Source organism: Xenopus laevis, chromosome 9_10S (assembly GCF_017654675.1).
Source record: "Xenopus laevis strain J_2021 chromosome 9_10S, Xenopus_laevis_v10.1, whole genome shotgun sequence".
Classification (NCBI taxonomy): domain Eukaryota; kingdom Metazoa; phylum Chordata; class Amphibia; order Anura; family Pipidae; genus Xenopus; species Xenopus laevis.
Window position 1 is genome coordinate 6,651,839 of NC_054388.1, and position 22,538 is coordinate 6,674,376.

The window sequence follows — 22,538 nt, forward strand, 5'->3', positions numbered from 1 at the left end:
AAACCCATTTCTCAAAAGAGCAAACAGATTTTTTATATTCAATTTTGAAATCTGGCATGGGGCTAGACATATTGTCGATTTCCCAGCTGCCCCAAGTCATGTGACTTGTGCTCTGATAAACTTCAATCACTCTTTACTGCTGTACTGCAAGTTGGAGTGATATCACCCCCCTCCCTTTCCCCCCCCAGCAGCCAAACAACAGAACAATGGAAAGGTAACCAGATAGCAGCTCCCTAACACAAGATAACAGCTGCCTGGTAGATCTAAGAACAGCACTCAATAGTAAAAACCCAGGTCCCACTGAGACACATTCAGTTACATTGAGAAGGAAAAACAGCAGCCTGCCAGAAAGCATTTCTCTCCTAAAGTGCAGGCACAAGTCACATGACCAGGGGCAGCTGGGAAATTGACAATATGTCTAGCCCCATGTCAGATCTCAAAATTGAATATAAAAAAATCCGTTTGCTCTTTTGAGAAATGGATTTCAGTGCAGAATTCTGCTGGAGCAGCACTATTAACTGATTTATTTTGAAAAAAAATTTTTTTACCATGACAGTATCCCTTTAAGGACCCAGATGGAGGAATATACCTAATTCTTTTTGCTGGTGAGACTATGTCTGTGATTTTTGACTTAAGAGCATACGCTGTGCATGTAAACTGGGGTTGAGACATTCTTAACGTATCAGGCTTGCTAGAGGGTTCTAGCATAATAACAGACCCACAAGCACCTAGGGTCAGACTGTTGAGCCCTGACACCTGTCTTTAAGCAGGTTCCACTGTTGTTTAATCCACTGTGGAAGGCACCGCCATCTTTATTTCCTGGGTGGTAGGCCCCTGGTGCCAGTCTGACTCTGCAAGCACCTCAATCAATATAGGGTTCATGCTTTGGTTTAACAGGGTGCTAGTGATATTAGGAGTAGATGAGAGTATCCAAAAATGGGTCAAACAAGTTCGGCTCATAGGCAGGCCGCATAGGTTCAAAATCAGGTGAGGTCAAGCAGATGGACATAAGGCATAGTCAGGTCAGGCTGGATCTCAACAGGAACATAAAAAGTGGATCTCAACAGGAACACACAAAGTGGAACAGATCAAGACAACCAGCCATTCTAAAACAGGCTGCAGATCTAGCCCAAGTGTAAGTGTGTCAATTTGCATAACATCCATTTGTTCGTGCTACCGTTCTAGGAAGCAAGTGTGCCCTGGCCGGAATTTGCGGAAAGGCCACCAAGACCCGGGCCTAGGGCAGCCAGATATTAGTGGGAGGAATGCTGCTCAACCACACTCACACTGGTTCAGAAACACTGGGGCTGCATGGGACATTCAATCGTTTTTTCAACTTCCCGTGCGTCAATTACCATTGCTCCTTGAATAAAGGGAAGAGGATGGGGGCGATGAATGACAGCAGGCCTAAGGGCATCCGCTATGTAAATCTGGAAAGCAGAGCACTTGGGTCTCAATATGCACCACTGCGGCACACACCCTAAGACTGGATCTCCTAGACCCCAGCAGAGAACCTGACGCCCTGGTTCTCTCTCCTATTTTTTTAAGATTGAAATAAAGAGACTTTTTCTAGGCTGGGTAATAGGCCTAGGCCTATTAGGAGATCCTCTGGGACTCTATCCTCAAGAGGACATCTTTGGTGGCATGGACCATCATTGTGAGAGCACACCTACAAGGTTTGTAGAGCAGCCCTTTCTTGTGCCGTACAGTACTCTATTGTCAACAACATTCTATAATCTGTGGGGCTTTAGTTATTAATTAAACAGAGCACGCATAACTAATTAATATCTCCCTTGAATATAAAGAACAAATTTGATTTTAGACTCCACACTATTTTATTTGTTTCCAGTGAAATCTCCCCCCATGAGTAAGAGGAATATGTGTCGCTGCATTACAGAAAAACCCAGTGCCTGCGGTCACGCCGTATGTCTATGAGTAAATACAGATTAATATCCACAGACAGAGGTTTATGTCTGTTGTAACAAATTTAATGATCCTGGGAGGTATCTGGTATGAGAATCCCTTCTGCATCTAATGATAGGCGACAAAGCAGGGGAATTGTGGGAACCGTGCAAAAAATAGTCCTATGTTTATTCCTCACCTTATAGGTAAAAACAAATAAATTTTTCATACTGTCGAAAAGAATAACTGTGCCTGCGGCACCTCTTATCTGTATTTCTGCACTGAGCGTGTTGTGGTAAATATAGCTTGCATGCTAGTTCTAGTTAGACTATCCATTATTTATACATTTGTTGTGGATTTGGGGTTAATCCTTCCTCTAATGGGAGATGTTTCCTAGTGTTAGGCATGTCCTGTGCCAATGGGGAGCACCTTATGACATGGCCGGGGCAATAGGAAGGGAAAACTGCTGAAGGAATCTTTGGACTCTGCTCCATAGAAGAAGATGATGAAACCAAGGAGCATAAGGGAGGAGGCCTCGGCAAAGAAGGTTATGGCAGTAGAGCACCTCAGTGGGATTCAGGGAGAGGGCTGTCATGAAAGGGGCGTCAGATGATGGAAACCTGTACCTTGTCACATCAGGTTCTAGTAGTGTTATAGTATCATTTCAATGAGCAGCCCTATGGCCACCAAGGAGTAGTAGTGCGGGGTTAGTAGTACGAGAGTTGGGTCTCAAGTGGTTAGACCTAGATTTTGTTTATTGTTCTCATCGGTCCCTTCCCCGGTGAAGCCACTATCTAATATCTTATCTAACTGATCTAAATAAGGTTCATTTATCCAGTTATACAAGATGTACAACTTCTACAGGTTTTTTTTGGTTTTTGAATTTGCCAATCTACCAGCAAGAGAGGCACCTGATTAAAAGAATGGGTGGAAGTGATGTGCAAGTAGTTGATGTGCAAGTGACCGGTTTGCACTATTGCCCCTGGTTAAAAGATGTGTAGCGGGGGGAAAATAAGGTGTTAAAAGGGTCAGAAGAGAAACCTGTGAAGGGATTACAGAATAAGTAAGTGCACTACTAAGCCCATCTGTGCACTCAAGGGCAAACTAAAGTCTTTTTTTTTAGCCTTGGTTGTGCTGAAACAGGAGTGTGTGGCCTTCGGATCCTCTTGTCCCCTTTGGGGCTCAGACTGAAGGCCAGTTTTGGGGTGAATGCTTGTTTTTACCAGGTTAGACACCCCAGATTGCCTTGCAAAAAGGATACAACATCTGTTTCTTTGTGCAGAAAATCTTTTACTGGGTGTGGAAGGGTGTGTTGATTCCAAAAACCTTCCCGGTGGTGGCTAATTTACTGGGGAACTCTCTGAGGGCAATGGAGATTGCAGGCCTAGGTCTAGGACTCTCTGTAGTCGTATTTACTGGCCCCTAGGCTTACTGTGTTCTGATGAGTCTCTCCTAGTCACAGACTTCTAATCTGGGTGGAGTCCAGCAGGTCAGTCTCAAGACAAAGATGGTTGGAAGGGATCATCCAGTGATTCTTCTTCTGGCCCTTTGACTTGTATTCCAAAACATCCTTCACTCTCAACGGTCTTTAAGCCCCCCAGTGACTGAGCCACCTAGAATGCTTCTTGGTGGGTTCTAGTTTCACTGGTGGGGACTGCCAGGGGACCACTTTTTGTATGCACACAGACATGCATAAATAAGTTGTAAACTCAGTTTATGTGCATCAGCTAAACAGTGTACCCAAATGTTGCTAAACTGATTTTGGGCTTTACTTCTCTTTATTTCTCTAACTTGTGGGCTGCATCCCTCCCCTCATCCACATCTCTTATCACTGTCTAATATATTCTCTTTAGACAGGGCTTGTTGAGGATCACTTTGTCATGATCTCTATCAGCCTTTTCAGTGAGGGGATAAATGGTGGATCAGAAGATGCCCCTACTGGCCACCAATGCAATCTGCAGCCTAAAAGGTGCTTAAAGTGGCACACGCTGCTCCTGGAGAAGATTACTCGCCCATCGACAAATCACCTTTTCTTCAGGTGACTCATCTCCTCCATGCAAATTGGCGGCGGGATGGAACTTGGATTGCTTCGGCTTTCCGAAGTCACCCGAAGTTTCCTCGTGAGGCAACTTCGGGTGACTTCGGAAAACAAAGCAATCCGAGTGCCATCCCAGGAATGCATTTAGGGGAGATTAGTCGCCCAAAGAAAAGGTGATTTGTCGCTGGGCGACTAATCTCCTCCAGTAGCAGCACTGGATGTGTTAACTTTAGTAAAGTCTAAAATAGAATTAGGCTAGAAATACTGTATTTTGTATACTAAACATAAACATGAACTTACTGCACCACAAGCCTAATCAAATAAATGATTTATGCTTTCAAAGTTGGCCACAGGGGATCACCATCTTGTAACTTTGTTATACATCTTTGCAAGACCAAGACTGTGCACATGCTCAGTGTGGTCTGGGCTGCTTAGGGATCGTCATAAATGATCAAAACAGCACAAGTCAAATAATATCTGCCAGAAGCCGATACAGCAAGACTGATTAATAATCAGAATATACAGACTGCACTGGGTCCTGTGTTGTCATGTAATCTAATGTGGATTTTATAGTTTTTGTATTGTTTAATATAAACTTTCTCCAACTCTGCAGAACCAGTGGCTGCAGCAAAATAATCCTCCAAATAGAATCCCAGTTTATCTGTTTAAATCTGGCTCCATGATCTTTGTCCCTGCAGCTGGAGTTGGAAACAGTAAAGGGGATGTAAAGGCAAAAATAAAATCCAATACAAAACTCTACACAGTCGCCGACTGCTCTACAGGGAAACAAACAAAGCTGCTTGAGTTCTGTATGGCTGGGAAGTAAGGCGGGGGCTCCCCCTGCTGTTCATAAGTATAATTGTTTCCCTGCAGAGCAGTTAGGGACTGTTTGACAATTCCTATCCACAGCAGTAAATGAAGGGAGAATTTCACTGCATACAGTCAGGTTTCTTATAAAAACGGTACACATTTTTTAATGAAAGTATATTGGAGATAGGTTTCTTTTTCATTAAAGAAAGTAAAAATGGGATTTTATTTTTTTGCCGTAACCTCAGCTTTTTTGTTCCTCCTACAGAGTCGCAGGGGTATCAAGGTCCAATTAACAGATTCCTTCTTGGCTAATAACTTCAGACATGTAAATTAAAATTTATTAAAAAGAGTATAAAACAAAACCCAATGTTTGACCCCGGCTGTCTCTTATTACTAAACCCGGCTGGTGGGGGCTGAACTCATCAAGCTCCTCTCTCTTATTAGAAAGCTGCAGGATATGTCATGGCCTAGTTGAACACTCACTTGCGCTACAGCTTTTCTACTGCTTTGACTTCCCTCTGATGAACATTGCTGTCTAATCTTATTTATACCCACAAAACATCTGCACTCGAGACTCCCAAACTTCACTCAAAGACGTAATTCCTCTCTCGAGGGCGATATTAAGAACAAACTCAATTTGTTCGCTTTCATTAACGATATCATTGGCTTTTTTTTTTTCCTTTGGATAATGACAAACCCCCTTCTTTAAGAAAACACGTTTTTCTTTTGGTGCAGATTCTCTCTGTAGAGGAAACAGGTGGCAGCCTCTAATTACACTAAATAATTGTCTTTCTCGTGCCCTCCCTTCAGGCAGAATGAAGGAGATTAGGCTTCTCGCTTCAAGATATAATGTTCGGAAGGAGATGGGGGTAAAAAAAAAACAAAAAGAAAAAACAGTCTGAAGTCGGTTCATTCCCGGCAGAGCTATCATTAACATAGAGATTGGTGGTTGTAATTCGCTTTGGGGTCATTCTCCTGAAAAGGGAAGACGGCACTTAGAATCCAAATGACACGACTAACTGCGGATGTCAGGCTGGATGGCGTTGGTAATTACCGAAATAATAGGCCTTTGATGTCACCTAGAATGGTTAAGAACGGCAGCATTTTCTTTAGAATGGGAAATGGCTGTGCTGCTTGCTTTGTTCTGATTAACTTCCCTTTCATACGTGAAAAATGTCCCTCTTTGCTGTAAATGAGATTCGGCCAATGTTTATTTGTCCAACGAAAATCTCGGTGCAATGGCCGTGTGTCATAGTGTGTCTCTTGCCTTCTTCCCACCAGCTACCATTCAAATCACTGGTGGTGAGACGAGGCAAGGCAACTTTGCACCACTTATGTTTCACCAACACAGATTGAATGTTAGTCGGTCGCAAGGAAACAAGGGACATCTCCAGTAGCGAAGATTTATCGTGGGCAACAAAACATTGTGTCCCATTAGCCTTACTGGAATTTAGAAGACAACATGATCTCAACAGAGACAGAAGAAACTATATATAGGAAGTTCACAGATGTGTCATCTCACCTGGGAATTTTGGGGTTCAGCTGGATTTAAACCATCCCCTGCTCCGTCAGTCTATTCCCCCAGCAATTTGCATAACCGACTGCTGAAAAGTATAGTTGCACCTAAAACCCTCTGAAACAGCTGGAGCAGGGAACACAATTGGGGGTGTCTCACCAGATGTGGGCAGGGGCTTAGCGGGTGTGGAAAAGTGCACCACAATTCTTTTTGATCAGATCGGCTTCTTTGAGCTCGCTGGGGGTAAGACAGACATTGGAGAACAACTGGGCCATGCCAGGGTTAGGAATAGGGAATCTAATAGGTTAAGGCAGTGATCCCCAACCAATGGCTCATGAGCAACGTGTTGCCTCCAACCCCTCATATTTTGCTTTTAGTGACCTTGAAGCAGGTGCTTATTTTTGAATTTCTGGCTTGGAGGCAATTTGCAGTTGCATAAAAACCAGGTGTACTGCCAAACAGATCTTCCTGTAGGCTGCCAGTCCATAAAGGGGCTACCAAATAGCCAATCACAGCCCTTATTTGGCACCAGAAATTTATATTCATGCTTGTGTTGCTCTCCAACTCTTTTTACACTTTAATGTGGCTCACAAATAAAAAAGGTTGGTATTATCTGTAGGTTCTTGGCCCCGTAACAAAAAAGGTTATGTAAGAGGCAAGAAGATCATTTTGCCCCAACTATGTAGTGATATTTATTGCCCTGACTAACACAGGCTTTTTGGATGCATTCTTAAGTCATCTATATCATCTGGTCCTCCCAGTTTCCCCTATTCAAAGGCAAGCAATTAAAACTGGGGACACAAGAAGAAAAAGAGGTGAAAGCTCAAGAAAGAACAATGGACACATTCAGAGTATATAGTGGAGAGAGAGGGACAACTATTTTAGAGAATGGGCCCATTATCAAAGGTTCTTCTGTGAACCCCTCCTTCAGCAGTCCCACACTGGTCTTGTCTATGATTGACCAACTCCTTCTTGTTTACTACTGTTTACCATGTTATTGAGACTTTTGAAAGGGGATTATGTCTTGTGACCCACATACAAAGAACATACAAAGGCACATGTATGACTAACTGCAAAAAAGACACACAAATTTGGAATTTGGAAATTTGGAATTCCAGTTGGGGCCTGCAAAATGGCATCCACCACAACTGTGTCACATGTTACAGTTTACAATATCATGAATGGTATTAGCACCTCTTTCACGAGGCACAGCGCTGACACGGAGTTATTTGGGATACCCTGCTCCCCTACTTTGGGAACCTAAGTGCTCAGACAGAAGATCTCCTGCCAGTTGATGGAACGCGGAATTATCGGGTGAAAACTCTCAAAGACATGTGGTCTGTATACCTTTATTTTCGGGTCTGGTGATAGCCGGGACAACTGTTACACTTGGGCCGGTACAATACGGTGACTGTCAGTGATCGCAGTATCACGAAGCCGCAACTTCTCAGCTGGCCACTGAGAGCAATAGGCGGCTGTAAATATATGGATGGGACAGTAGACACTGGCAAATCCAGTTACCCGTAAAGACATTAAACCTGATATACTGGCTCTGCTCCGCAAACCATCACGGGTACTATTGTATCCGCGGGAGATAGTAATCTTTACTACAAAGCTGCAGCACGCTATTCAGTGTTATATAACCAGGACTTTCTTTTCTGCAACATTTTGTGGATGTGAATTATAAGGATGCACTTCCGTTCCCTCATATGAACAATTGGATTTACATGTGTACATACTAACGCTTGATTGGAATGCTGGCTGTTGAGCCACCTAAACATAATCAAATTTCCATCAAACCTTACATAGAGGAGTCCTCTTTACAAGTGGTTATTTGGGGTTAAAGGGATCCCTAAACCCAGCGCAGCGCTGTTTATTTATTCATTTTAAATGGTTTTAAGTATCTGTGGCATGGTAGTTAATAAATATTGCCTTTTATCTTTATTCCTTAATACGATTATGCGTGTATTTTGTAATAAGTGGGCCCAAACTATTGGGGGATAAGTCCCATCTGGTTTGTTGAGACCTCTTTCACTAAATACAAGTCAATTATGTGTAGGTGGAACACTAGAAACCTAGAAGCACCACCTCCTCAAGAAGGTGGTATTAATTCTAGAGCTTGCTTGGGTCCATTTTGTATGAGTAAAGGAGAAATAAAGCCTAAGAAAAACTATGGGTGTGTGTATGTAGGTATTTTATACCGTAGCATCCCAGCCCTAAAACTGTATGACCCAAGACTGCGGTGGCCTTGGGCTCATAGTAGAGCCAAAAACATATGCTGTAGCGTGTGTCGGACTGGAGCCTTGGGGGCCCACTGGGGCTGCAAAATGAAGGGCCCTCCTGGCAGTCCCTGGGGTGCCCTTCCCGACCTCCAAATTATCACCATTCTCACCTTGGGGAGCAGGTCTGGGCTGGTGGGGCCCATGAGGGCCGGGGCCCACAGTGTTTTTCCCAGTGTCCTGCTGGCCCAGTCTGACCTTGGTTGTAGCTGTACCATCATAATACTTTGCAGAGCTTTAGTTCTCTAATACCGGATGAAGAACAATAACAGAAAAACATCTGTCTCTAGAAATTCAGTCCTAACAATAACATCACAAAATCCTTGACAGATCTACCAAAATAAAACGGTCTCCAAATATCCCGGTGTTTTTCGATAATAAAGAGCTTCAAACAGACGAGATGTCATAACAAAACCTAGAGAGCTATCTCAAAGTAAAATAAATATATGTAATAACTTATAAGAGTCATGGAAACTTTCTTTTGGGAATCAAATTCGGAATACATATTGATCGCCGCCGCGAGATAAAAGCCAATAGATCTGTGCTTTAGTGATATATAATTCTGTTTCGTGAATAAACCCTATCTGCTGCTAATAGTAGCATGCGGAAAGATCAATAAACATAAAATAACTCAGTTGAAAGACTATAAGCAGCGAGTCTGCACTGTAAGCAAAGAATAGTGATCAGTTCAATCGGGAATAAGTTGTGCTACAGTCAGGGGAAAACTGTTGTCTCATTTATTGACTCTTGCCCCAAGTTGGCCGTATATACACACATATTGTTGTATGCCACACAGCATAGAAAAATAATTGGCCTTATTACAAGTCAAGGCGAGATTAAACATGTTGTGTCTCCTGAAATTGTATCAACCGTAAGACTATCTTGTAATAAAAATGGATCATCAGATGGACCATGCAGGCAAAGGGATTTGCTTTAGGGTTTGGCAAAGAGGGAATTAGCCCCAGAACACCAATTCTCTAATGAGATTCCTTCCTGAGTATAAACATGGCTTCTGATGTTTGTCTTATAGAGGATTTTTCTGGGCCCTCAAATGTAATAGAAAGAAAGAAAGCAAGGAAAGTTGTACAGCTAGATTAACCTAGTAGTTCCATAACTGTCCTAGAGCAGTAACAAGGGTAGCATCCTTGAAGCTGTAGAAAGGGTAACTAAGCCTGAGGTCATTTAGGGTGAGAACTGGGGAGAGTGTCTAATTACTCTTCTAGATATACCTGAAACCCAACTTGAAGGTCGAGTTTGGGGTGTATATGCATTTGCTGTCTTAGATATTCTTGGAGCTATGGCTGAGTGACTGATACACCAATATTTCCCTATATCTGTACCAATTGTATAAGGTGACTGTTGGGTATATGAAAATATCTGTATATGCATGGCCACCTGAGGGCAAGAGTAAACATATTAGTCCTGAAATTGTATCAACAGAGAGGCTGCTATCTTGGACATAGAATCAATTGTAGTAAAGATGGACCATCGGTGGGCCATGCACACAAAGGGCGTTTTGCATTAGGGCATAGCAAAAGAGACCACCAACATCTACTAGGCTACTTGGGATAAATCAAAGTACAAGGACATATTATATTGTGTAAACTATTGACTTTTGCCCTAAAGTGGCCATGCATATGCAGATATTGTTTTGACAACGTATAATAGAAAGAATGCTATCTTGGAGATAGTTGATTATTTGTAGAGACGAAGGGTCACCAAATAGGCCATGCACACAAAGGGGTTAGATCTGATGGGGTCCTTGCGAGGAAAAACATTACAAGGACATATTATATTGTGTAAATGTTCTTAGATCATTTGGAATGTACAACTACAAACACACTGTGTGTATATACAATATAAATGTACAGCTTGCAGTTCACCTACTGTACCTGTTGTTGAATTGCTTGACCTCCCACTGATGACTGAAGGTTTGATACGGATACGGAAGATGCTGTTTGTACTAAAGCAGGCTAGATGTTTGTACCAATTTTGGCTGCTAGTAGCCCATTTTGGATAAGTAAAAGAAAGTAGCACCCTACTAAATACATGATTTTTGGATCTGACCAGATACCTACTCTTCCAGGACTTGTCTTCACCTCATCTTGGTGCACAAGGAAATGTGTAGTGACTGGGCACACTGTTGCATTTAGCTTGGTAGCTACTGTATCAATGTTGGGTGTAGGTCTAGTGCAGAAGACAATTCTCAAAGATGGGAATCAACAAACACATTTTGAGAGCCCTCAGGTTGGAAGATCATGGTTTGCTACTTGTTGTAGACAAAGCCCAGTTTGTTGATGGACATGAAAAGAAGATGCCGCTAAACTTCCACTGATGACTATTTGCTTCCACTAACTTTCTGTAAGGATACCTGTGTGGTGGGGACACCCGCCGCATGGTCCACAAACGCCGGCGCCATGTTGGTTAGGGCGCGCGCCTGTTTGATCCCTGTTTTGACCCCGGCCTGGCTATTTTGACTATTCTGACTTCTGGATCCTGACCTTGCCTGCTTACGACTACTCTATTGTTTAACCCCTTGAGTGATCACCCGGTTTTGACCCTTTTGCCTGTTGACGATCCTTGCTACCTGCCTGACTACGATTCTGCTTAATCCTTTGTACCGTGACTTTCAGTCCAAAAAGACTCTGCTGCCAGCCGTGCCCCCTTGCCAGCCAGAACATCTCGCCTTGCACCCCTCGTTAAGTCCAGGTGGCACCCAAGTAAGGTGAGGGCTCCTCCCGAAGCCCAATGGTGGTCACACTACTGGTGAAGCCGAGCCGAGACCAGGGTGCTTGGCACTTGTTCTGGTATTGGGTGCCGGCCGTGACACTTTCCACTCACGACTGTTCGCAAATCCCATTTCAACTGAAGGTACCAGAAAAACCAGCTTAAGACTGACCTTGAGTGGTACCTATTTGAATATAATTTATTTTTATTTAATATTATTATTCATTAGTTTAAGAACTGCAGACAAATACTGCCCGATGCAGGAGAGGAAGAGGGTCCTGCTCATTAAAGATTATATGAATGTGTACATTGACTTTGCGTTGGCAGTGCCATGTTTCCATCCTTATAAATGTCAAATGGATAATAAGCCCCCCCCCACTTTTCTAACAGTAACTTACTGCAGGTGATTTAGTACAATGCCTTTTATGTTGAGTTAGACAAATGGAGAAGTCATGTCTTCCAGAAATACATATTTTTCACTGTTCGCACTGCTGTATTGTGCCGGAGAGGTTATCAGTTAAGGGCATGTAACTAAGACTAAACTGAGCTCTTATAAAGCGATGTGGGAAAAGAAAGTGATTAAGTGAAGTGGAGGGAGGAGGACGTCTGCCTTCTGTAATTTGGTTCCATCTCTCTGCCAGGCATGATAATTGCTCCTGAAATCTGCAATACCTTCTGCTATATTTAAATTGGGTTTTAGGAGAAACCTTTGGCCTTTTTTTTTTCCTACTTGAATCTCTTATCACCACTGGCGGCCAATATAATGGGGTTTATGAGATCCTTACCTTTAATGTCCCCTATGGGAAACAACATTCTTTTGACATATAAAGAAAATTGTTCAGCCTTACACCGTTGATTGACTTGTATAAACTTATTGCTCTATGGGTCTAGTCAGGGGTCAAGGTTACAGAAATCAAAATGAAAAATGATTGGATAAAACACAATCAACTGAACTGTAATAGTAATTCTGCCTTACTTTAAGGCAGAGGCTCTAGAAGACCATCTCTTTCATTCAGGTGGGATGATCCCATTGCATGGCTTGTCTTTGCCATACAGCCAATAACCTTGAGTAAATGACACATAGACCTTCCTCTTTTACTTCAACCAACATACTCAAGCTTATAATAAAATGTTAAAGCAAGATGGAAGCTTGGTCTAGCTAACAGCATAAAGGCTGGTTTCTCAAAGCTACACTGCTTGATAAAACTTCTCCCCAGTTCTTCGGAATCTAGACCAAGAAGATTCTCCATGGAAGATCCTTCCTGCTGGGTGTAAACAGGACTTCCGAATGTTTGTTTTATAGAAGATTTAGATCTCCTTTAAAGATCTTCTAATGCTTTGAATACTGTAATGGACTAATGAAAGCACAATTGGAATCCCCTAATGACAAGATGGGCCTCCAAATGTAATACATGAAAAGCATGAGCAAGAAAAGGAAAAAGGCAAGGAAAGTTGGGCTGGTTACTTTAGATCAGTGATCCCCAACCAGTAGCTCGTGAGCAACATGTTGCTCTCCACCCCCTTGGATGTTGCTCTCGGTGGCCTCAGAGCAGGTGCTTATTTTTAAATTCCTGACTTGGAGGCAAGTTCTGGTTGCATAAAATCCAGGTGTAATGCCAAAAAGAGCCTCAATGTAGGTTGACAATCCACATAGGGGCTGCAAAATGGCCAATCACAGCACTTATTTGGCACCCCAATAATATTTTTAATGTTAATGTTGCTCCCCAACTCCTTTTACTTCTGAATGTTGCTCACGGGTTCAAAAGGTTGGGGATCCCTGCTTTAGATGAAGCTATTGGTTCCCAAACTGTGGGGCTGACCAATTTAGAGGGGCTTGGAGAAGTAGCAACAGGGACTAAGACTGAAGGCCATTTTGGGTGAGAAATGGGGAGAATGTCTAATTGCTCTTCTAGAAGCACCAGAAGCCCAACTTGAAGGTCAGGTAGGTCAAGTTTTGGGGTGAATATTTATTTTCTGTCCTAGATATTCTTGTTGCTATGGCTGAGTTTCTGATACAATATCTGTACTCATTTCATGCAGTGAGGGTGGCCCAGACTAAAAGTTTGTCTTTTCAGGGGGGCCTGAAATAAGTTTGGCAATTAGTAGATTAACCCTTGTGTCTGTGCCTTAGTCTTGTGTCCCCTCTAAAGCAAGAAAATATGAATGAGGGGGATGTGGGTCTCTTCTTGGGCTTTGTTTATAGGTGAGGCACGCACAATTTCATTAATAATGGAGTGTTATTACATTTTAAAAAATGGTCATCAGTAACCATCTCAAAACCAGACTTTTCCCGTTCCCATCTAAAGCCGATGTGCTCAGCTTCCAGACACTTATTTAATTAAACCAGCCCCAAAATAGCACAAAGCGATTCATTAGGAATGTATAATCAGCCAGCCCTGAATCATTGTCTTGCGCTGAGCTGGGGATAATGCCTTGGTGTCGGACACACTCCAACCTACTCCCTAAGCAATAACTCATTTATCAAACGTCTTCTCGTTCATTTTACAAAACACTGGATGCTGCTGCTGCTGGGAAAATTCAGCGAATGTTGGCTCATGTACTAAAAAGAGGGCGAGGTGCAGGCCCAGACTGGCAATCTGTGGGTTCTGGCAAATGCCAGAGGGGCTGCTATAAGGTGCCATAGAAAGTCAGAATTTAGTGGGCTGGTGGGGGCTGTTTGGGCCTCTGTCTGGGCTCATTGGGCCTCTGTGTACCTGAAATGCCAGGGCCTATTTTAATTCTCTGGACCTGGCGAGGTACAAAGTGCCATGTTTTCTGCGCACAATGGCCTTGGTCTGTTTTATCTGCTCCTGCAGCTATATGACCCACAACATGGAACAACATTTGCAATAGATAGTGAATGGAATGGCATGCACAAGGCTCAGTGGGAACCCTATACTTAACTGCCTGCCTAAGATGGAGAGCATTGTGCTCTGCCTCTATTGCTATCAAACATGCTCTTGGTCTAAAAGCACTTACCATCAGTATTATAGGTTCTGGGAAAACCTCTGGCAAAACCTGATCCTCATGGGCTGATCCAACCCAAACTCCCCTGAATCAACTTGGCAGTCACAATCTCTTATATACCCTCATCTGTTCTGTCTCCACTGACCTAGGCAAGTTGGGTACTGCATTATAAGAGGTTTCAGTCAATTCTCTGGGTCTGAGACTTGTGAGAAGGATTTTTTGGGCCATGGAGTATCTGCATATGTGCCAGTGGTTGGGCAGCAGCAGTATCTGTCCTAGTGGGTCCCAGATATCCAATGCTGCATAATGTGGCGTGGCCAAAATGCTCATTGAAAAAATATTCCATCAACATCTTTGGAGATAAGAGGTAGGTGACATCTGTGACCTTGCTTAACGGAGAAGCACGTCTTCACACTTATATTTAGCATATTTTATAAATAATTCTTCCAATTCTAGATCTTTTCAATCTTCAGCTGAAAATGCTATTTGGTGTCAGGATCAGTTTTTAGCAATAACTACCCCAAAATCTCGGTAAGACTGTCCCCTCTAAAAAGACTCCACAATTTGGCAACATCTGCCTTAGAGGGTGCAAAGGTTTCAACAGCTGATGGGCACAAATAATTAGATTTTCTAGGCAAGGAAATTAAAGTGCTACAAGGCCTAAGTATGATCTGACCTGTATAGATCAATGGAATGCACAGCAGGGGATATGGGTTTTGGGTGGAAAAGAATGGAGGGAACTATAGCTTGGTGGGTCAGTCAAAGCTCAGAAATCCCTGTACCTTTGGCCCAACCATCCATCATTATAATCTGCCACATCCAGCAGTAAACCCTTTATAATACACAAAAAACATGAATATCTTGTAAATTATATCCTTATAAACAGTGAGTTCTGATGTCATCAGTTATAAACGGTGAGTTCTGATGTTATTTCTGTCACATGACTCACTGAAACTTGTGTATAATAAATAAAGTACCCCCAGTTGCAAAATATGAGGATATTAGAAGTCACCTCGGAGTTCCATGACCTGTATAAAAACACTCGGCCTTATAATATCCTTATAATTTACAAGAGGGGGCACTTTATTCACTATATATCATATTTGTCCGTTTCTACTCTTTGACTTACTGATCCTGCTGGGCAAATACGTGTAGGTCGTTAGGTTTGCGATAAAACAACATACATTTCCCCTGTAGACTTGCAGCATCTGTGGGAGCCTTTTTGGATTTGGATCACTATATTCTACTGTTGCTTGTAGAATGTTAGAAATATTAAAAATTCAAGCAAATGGATTAGTCATAAGGAGCTACAGTATATTAACCTTGCCTGGACTATTCTAGTCTACTTTCTAATATACTTATCTTATGAATAAATAATGACTATTTAAAACTAAAATAGCCAGAAAATGCAGGATTTTAATGTGCGGCAGCACTGGCCAGTTTCATACTGGGATGCCAGGGGCCCATCAGAAAATCTTAGACTGTGGGCCCACTTTCCAATCTATTATACCTCCTCTCCTCACTCAAACTCTTTATTCTCCTAGTCTTTTATATCTACTTGCTATATTCTTCAATTATTTTGCCTTTTCCCCCATAAAGAAATAGGGAATGACCATGAAATAGGCTAAATGGTTAGAAGCAAAGGGCCCACTGACACCTGGGCCCACTGGGAGTTTTCCTGGTTTCCCGGTGGGCCAGTCCAACACTGGCACTGGCTATACTATTAAGGAAAAGCGTTGGTGTGTTCAAGCCTGGTCCAAAGGGGTTCTGGGCAGGCAGAGGCCTAATAGCAAGGGCCCCCTTGGAGGGAGCTGTCAACCAAGTAGCAAGGGGCTTCATAATTTCTAACCGCAGCCTTGTTGACCCTACTTGCAATAAATCCTTGGTGGAACCACTTCCAACATCTTTATTCTAGAGTGCATTTTTGTGCCTAGCAGTTAAACCCATCATTAACTACAGACCTCTTCCTTCAAAGATATTTGTTCTTGTGCTTGGCCTGTAGTCTGGCTGAATAAAATGTCTCCAGTTCATGCCGTGTGCCTGCAATTCATAATTTACCTGTCTAGCAGAAACATAAACCTTGTGCAGTCGTTTGCTTTGGAGAAGACATATGTGTCCTGATCTTTGTATGTTTGGCAGCTCCAGGCATTTATCCTTGATGTTTCCCTAGTAGAGATGGATTATTTTGCTTGACCAGGTGTATGTTTATGAGCAAAGGATGAGATGTTTTTAAGATCTTTGTACTTCAAGGGACAAATGCGTATGATGAGGGAGAGAGAAGAGCATTCTGGTACCTTTGAACTAAGAAGTATCTTTTCTACTACATGAGAAGGTTCTCAAAGTCTTTTGTGTGTTGGTTTACCTTTAGGGCTCTGGCCCGCATGCCGTTTTGGACACCTGGTGTGATCTAACAGAGAACATCACTGGTCAAAACAACCTTCCCTATCTGCCAAGTTTCCCTTTCAAGTCAATAAGAAGTATGCAGGCACTTCAGCTGCTAAATTCTGTTGCAAAAACGCCTTATAAGAGGTTCTAAACCCAACAACACGTATAAATAATATATCCTTATAAACAAGCGCTGGGTGATACCATCACTTATTGATGCCAGTTGGGTCAACACTTGAAACGAGTGTATTTTAAGAAATAATGTGGAAATATATTTATGAAGGTTTTTATTCATCCAGGTCATCATACACCGTATCGGGTAGTGATTAGTCTAGAGCAACAGCAGTCTAAAGGAAGTCAAGACTTGAGAGGTAACTGAGACTGGAGAACCGACCAGAGACCAAGTCTCTTGGTCAAAATTTAGGCAATGCTGAAGGCTGGCAACACTCAGAAAAAGTCTATCAGGCTAAACCATCATGAACCAGGAATACAATCATAATAGCATCACTCTGAAGAACCCAGGTCCATAGCTTTGTTTTAATTTTTAATTTCAAACGCCTCTTGAAAGTGGTGCTAAAGAAGGCTGAAAAACGATCTAATCTTGAAAATGTTTCACAGCTCCTCTGAGTTACTTCTTTAAATCAAGTCAGAGGTAGAGTAGAATAGTTATGGCATATGTGGATGTATTTCCAATGAATATTACATGACTGTGGTCTTGAAACCAAGCCTCACGCAGCGACAGAAACTGATGCAGCCTTGGTAATCGAGAGTGCTAAATCATCACTCAATAAAGGAATGTCCAGACAAAGAGGGCTAATAATGTTAGATGCTATAGGGGTTATATAGGCCTGTGATTAACATTAGCAAAGACTGATGGGAATTCTCCTAGGCTGGAGCCCAACAGGTCCTACAAGATCTCCTGTTTATCTGGTTGGCAAGCCCAACTTATATAGCCTCATCATTGACCTAAAAAACCTGATGGGAATTCTTCTTGGCTGAAGCTTACCAGGATCAGGGTAATCTGAAGGTATTCTGGTAGGCCAACCCTGGACTGAGGGAAATTGAACCACTAAACACAATAACAAAGTATAATAACTTGTACTAACGGGCAAATTCCATCGCTTTACAGTAGGATTGCATGTTCTTTATGATCTGTTGATGTTTACTGATCAGATGGACCATCTCAAGTTTGGGGTTTCCATGTATTTTTAGCTATTTTCCCTATTATTTTAGCTGTTTTACCTATAGCCTATTGAGGACCCAGACAGACCCCAACCATTTGTTGCATTCATACAGAACGGAGCGTTTGCATTCTCTTTCTTTATAAAACACATACAAATCTTTTTAATAGAAGCTCCATGCTGGTTTCTTTACTAAGAGGAGGGTCAGAGCCAAAAGAGGGGGAGCAGCTGTTGGATGGGGGGTGCGTATAAAGTTAGTTTTAATCTATAACAAATGCTGAGTTGTTATCTTCTGAGGCTTCAGGGGTTTGATCCATAGCTGTATTGCACCTTTCCAAATCTCACGCTGTTCCCCCGTACCAGCGCCTGTCTGTCTGTTCCACCGAGCCGGGGCTGTTTTCTCTCTCCACCTCCCTTCTTGTCTGATCTGCAGTGTTCTCTCTTGCTCTGTTGGAAACAGCTGCTTTTCTCTCTCATAAATAAGATTTGCAAGCAGGCAGGTGGATCAGAAGACCTTCTGGAGGCAGAGCAGGAACAATATTTTATATTAGGTGTTGCTTGTGTGTGCTGCCTACACAAAGAGCACATTAACACTTAATGTGTGTGCTAACAGCTGACTAACAGTGTGGAAGGGTATTGAAGTAAATGAGTACTTTCGCCTTGTCTGAAGATCTGCCATATGGTAAATAAAATTCTACTGCATTGATAGCTAACTCTGCATTGCAATTCTTTTTGCTCATAAACCAAGTAGTTAATAAAATTGTTTACTTAGTGCTACACAGTGCTGATTAATAGGGAAGTTGTTTGTCTCATCTTTGTTTCTACATGGCAAGTAGATAAGGTTTAGTACTTGCAAATGCAGTGATCGCATATTTCTACAGGTTATTATCCATCTGTTACTATAGGCACCATCTCTCCCTACTATACCTGCTATCCCACAGTCACACTCCTTTCCCAGAGACTATTATCCCACGGTTACTATAGACACCATCTCTCCCTACTATAACTGCTATCCCACAGTCACACTCCCTTCCCAGAGACTATTATCCCACGGTTACTATAGACACCATCTCTCCCTACTATAACTGCTATCCCACAGTCACACTCCTTTCCCAGAGACTATTATCCACTGTTACTATAGACACCATCTCTCCCTACTATAACTGCTATCCCACAGTCACACTCCCTTCCCAGAGACTATTATCCACTGTTACTATAGACACCATCTCTCCCTACTATACCTGCTATCCCACAGCCACACTCCTTTCCCAGAGACTATTATCCCAAGGTTACTATAGACACCATCTCTCCCTACTATAACTGCTATCCCACAGTCACACGCCCTTCCCAGAGACTATTATCCCACGGTTACTATAGACACCATCTCTCCCTACTATAACTGCTATCCCACAGTCACACGCCCTTCCCAGAGACTATTATCCACTGTTACTATAGGCACCATCTCTCCCTACTATACCTGTTATCCCACAGTCACACTCCCTTCCCAGAGACTATTATCCACTGTTACTATAGACACCATCTCTCCCTACTATACCTGCTATCCCACAGTCACACTCCCTTCCCAGAGACTATTATCCACTGTTACTATAGGCACCATCTCTCCCTACTATACCTGCTATCCCACAGTCACACTCCCTTCCCAGAGACTATTATCCCACTGTTACTATAGGCACCATCTCTCCCTACTATACCTGCTATCCCACAGTCACACTCCCTTCCCAGAGACTATTATCCCACTGTTACTATAGGCACCATCTCTCCCTACTATACCTGCTATCCCACAGTCACACTCCCTTCCCAGAGACTAATATCCCACTGTTACTATAGGCACCATCTCTCCCTACTATACCTGCTATCCCACAGTCACACTCCCTTCCCAGAGACTATTATCCCACTGTTACTATAGGCACCATCTCTCCCTACTATACCTGCTATCCCACAGTCACACTCCCTTCCCAGAGACTATTATCCACTGTTACTATAGGCACCATCTCTCCCTACTATACCTGCTATCCCACAGTCACACTCCCTTCCCAGAGACTATTATCCACTGTTACTATAGGCACCATCTCTCCCTACTATACCTGCTATCCCACAGTCACACTCCCTTCCCAGAGACTATTATCCACTGTTACTATAGGCACCATCTCTCCCTACTATACCTGTTATCCCACAGTCACACTCCCTTCCCAGAGACTATTATCCACCGTTACAATAGGCACCATCTCTCCCTACTATACCTGCTATCCCACAGTCACACTCCCTTCCCAGAGACTATTATCCACTGTTACTATAGGCACCATCACTCCCTTCTCCCATACCTGTTATCCCAGTCTCCAGAAACCTCTACAGAGAATGCTGGGAAAGTAAGTATGAAGACACACAGAGCTACTATAGCAGCTACTTGGCATGGCTACAAAATAGACATACTAGTGATAATTAGCTTTACCAAGACACTATGTGTGTTTAAGTAGAGGCAACTTTCAGTTTTGTCTGAGGCAGGGTATTTTGTAGCCACAAAAAGTAGCTGCTACTAGTAGCTCTGTGTGTCTTCACCCTTAACTAGAATTTTGGCCACTTAGGGTCGTGGCAGATGGAGAGATTAGTCACCCAGCGAGAAACTTTCTCTACTTCAGGTGACTAATCTCCCCAAAATGCCTTCCGGTCGTCAAGAATAAAGCTTAACTGAAAACAAAGGCTCAGTCACTGACTGGTTGGCCGGCCATCTATTCATAAAGCAGATTTGAAACCTTGGAAATTACAGCAATTATACAAACACACATTCAACTAAACATTTTTATTCCCATGAAACTATTTTACAAGTGTCAGGTAGGAATAGATTTTCTGCTGTTTTTAAGTGGACATGGTTTTGGGGATTTTGACACTATAGGTATGGGATCTGTTATTTGGAAACCTATTATCCAGAAAGCTCTGAATTACAGAAAAGTTGTCTCCTGCAGACTCCATTTTATCCAAATAATCCAAGTATTTAAAACGTATTTTTCAACTTGTACTTGATCCCAACTAAGATATAATTAACCCTTATTGGAAGCAAAACCAGCCTATTGGGTTTATTTAATGTTTACATGATTTTCTAGTAGACTTAAGGTATGAAGATCCAAATTACAGAAAGATCCCTTTTCTTGAAAACCCCAGGTCCCAAGCATTCTGGATAACAGGTCCCCTACCTGTATAACAATTGCCTTAGTTATGGATCCAGCAGCCCACTGATACCAAAGTTGGATCCCTGACTTTCAGCCCATACCTCTGTGTGTCCTGTTTTATTGCTGGGTCCCACCTTCTTAATGTTGCCTTTAACTCCCTGGATCCCCCCTTCTTAATGTGGCCTTTAACTCCCTGCATACTCACATCAGTCCAGCTTAAATAAATAATGGGTAAGTCACGCACAGAAGGGAGGCAGCAGTGGTTCCCCCCACCAGAAAGACCATAAATGATTTCCTAGAATAATAACCTAATGCTCATTGTCTTTGCAGTGTTGCAGTTTCCCATTCTTTACTTCTTATTTCTCTTCTTCCAACAGAGGAAACCACATTTGAAGCAGGAGTCAAAGTGCAAATTCACAGCCAGTCGGAACCACCTTTCATTCAGGAGTTGGGGTTTGGAGTGGCCCCCGGGTTCCAGACCTTCGTGGCAACTCAGGAGCAGAGAGTAAGTAGATGGAACGTCTTTCTTCTTCTTGTTGTCTTGTTCATATGCTCTTAGCACATCTTTCTTCTCCTTTTTGTCTTGTTAATATGCTCTTGTCTGATAAAGTGGGCATTGAGGTCATGATGACAACATTAGGAGGTTTGCATTCGATTTAGATAGTACATTTGTGCCCTAGACCAATAATTCCGCCCCCACAATCCCTATTGACCAGGCTTCAGGATAATGAGACATTATTCTCATTCCTATCACTGGATTTTCAGGTAGGCAAAGACTGGGCACCCTGATCCATAATCCACAGAATGGGTGAAAAGATAATAAAAAACCTGAAACTCAATCACTGCCCAGTTCCAACAGCAGGAGAGCTCGGGCTCATCCATATTTAGGTGCCAGTTGGCCATTCTGTGTGCAAATGGTCTGCAAACAAATGAGAGACGTCTATCTCTGATGGATTTGCTTGCTGGAAAACGGAGGCGCAGGCTGGAGGGACCTTATACGCGTTCCTGCTAATGTCAGTGCAGAATTCTCCTGCTTGTCTCATTGATACGTTGGGGTTGGTTTAATTCAAACAAAATAAAAGGATTTCCCTGGTTCCAAATACAGTATATCCAGCCTGTGTCCCTCCAAGCATCAGTCGGTGGGGCGCTCCAGGCAGCAATATGATTTTTGGCTGCACGTTCACGAAATTCACAAGTTTCACCTGTTTTCCATTTGTATCACCTTGTGTCTTCTCTTCCGCTTCTGATGTCCCCAACTTTTTTTCTTTCACCCTAAACAACAGAAATGAAATGATATGGCTACAGAGTATTTAAACGAATGAGTCCTATTAATGCCAATCCCTTTGGTGATGCATAATCACATGTACGTGTCACTATAACAGAATATTTTCTCACCTTGCTTAATTCATTTTTTTCAAAATGTGGGGTTGCCCTCTACTAGGGGTTGGGGGTTCTTTGAGCAGTGGCAGTGGGGGGTCTCCGGCTGAAGGCTAGGGTGAGGATTGGGGAGAATAATCATTTGCTTGTATAGATAAGCCTAAAAACTCA

At 42.7% G+C, this 22,538-nt stretch overlaps 1 protein-coding gene and 1 long non-coding RNA gene across 6 annotated transcripts in view; one reads left to right on the forward strand and one right to left on the reverse strand.

Moving 5' to 3' along the window:
• LOC108702568 (acid-sensing ion channel 2) overlaps positions 1–22,538 on the forward strand; it is a 245,866-nt gene that overhangs the window by 193,049 nt on the left and 30,279 nt on the right. For all 3 annotated transcript variants that reach the window (XM_018238120.2, XM_041579224.1, XM_041579225.1), the window contains one exon: positions 21,368–21,495. In XM_018238120.2, the coding sequence (XP_018093609.1) occupies positions 21,368–21,495 (128 nt within the window). The remainder of the gene's footprint in view (positions 1–21,367; positions 21,496–22,538) is intronic.
• The window catches only part of LOC108702569, a 144,392-nt gene continuing 143,324 nt past the window's right edge, over positions 21,471–22,538 (reverse strand). For all 3 annotated transcript variants that reach the window (XR_001933309.2, XR_005964810.1, XR_005964809.1), the window contains exon 5: positions 21,471–22,262. This is a non-coding gene — a long non-coding RNA (uncharacterized LOC108702569). The remainder of the gene's footprint in view (positions 22,263–22,538) is intronic.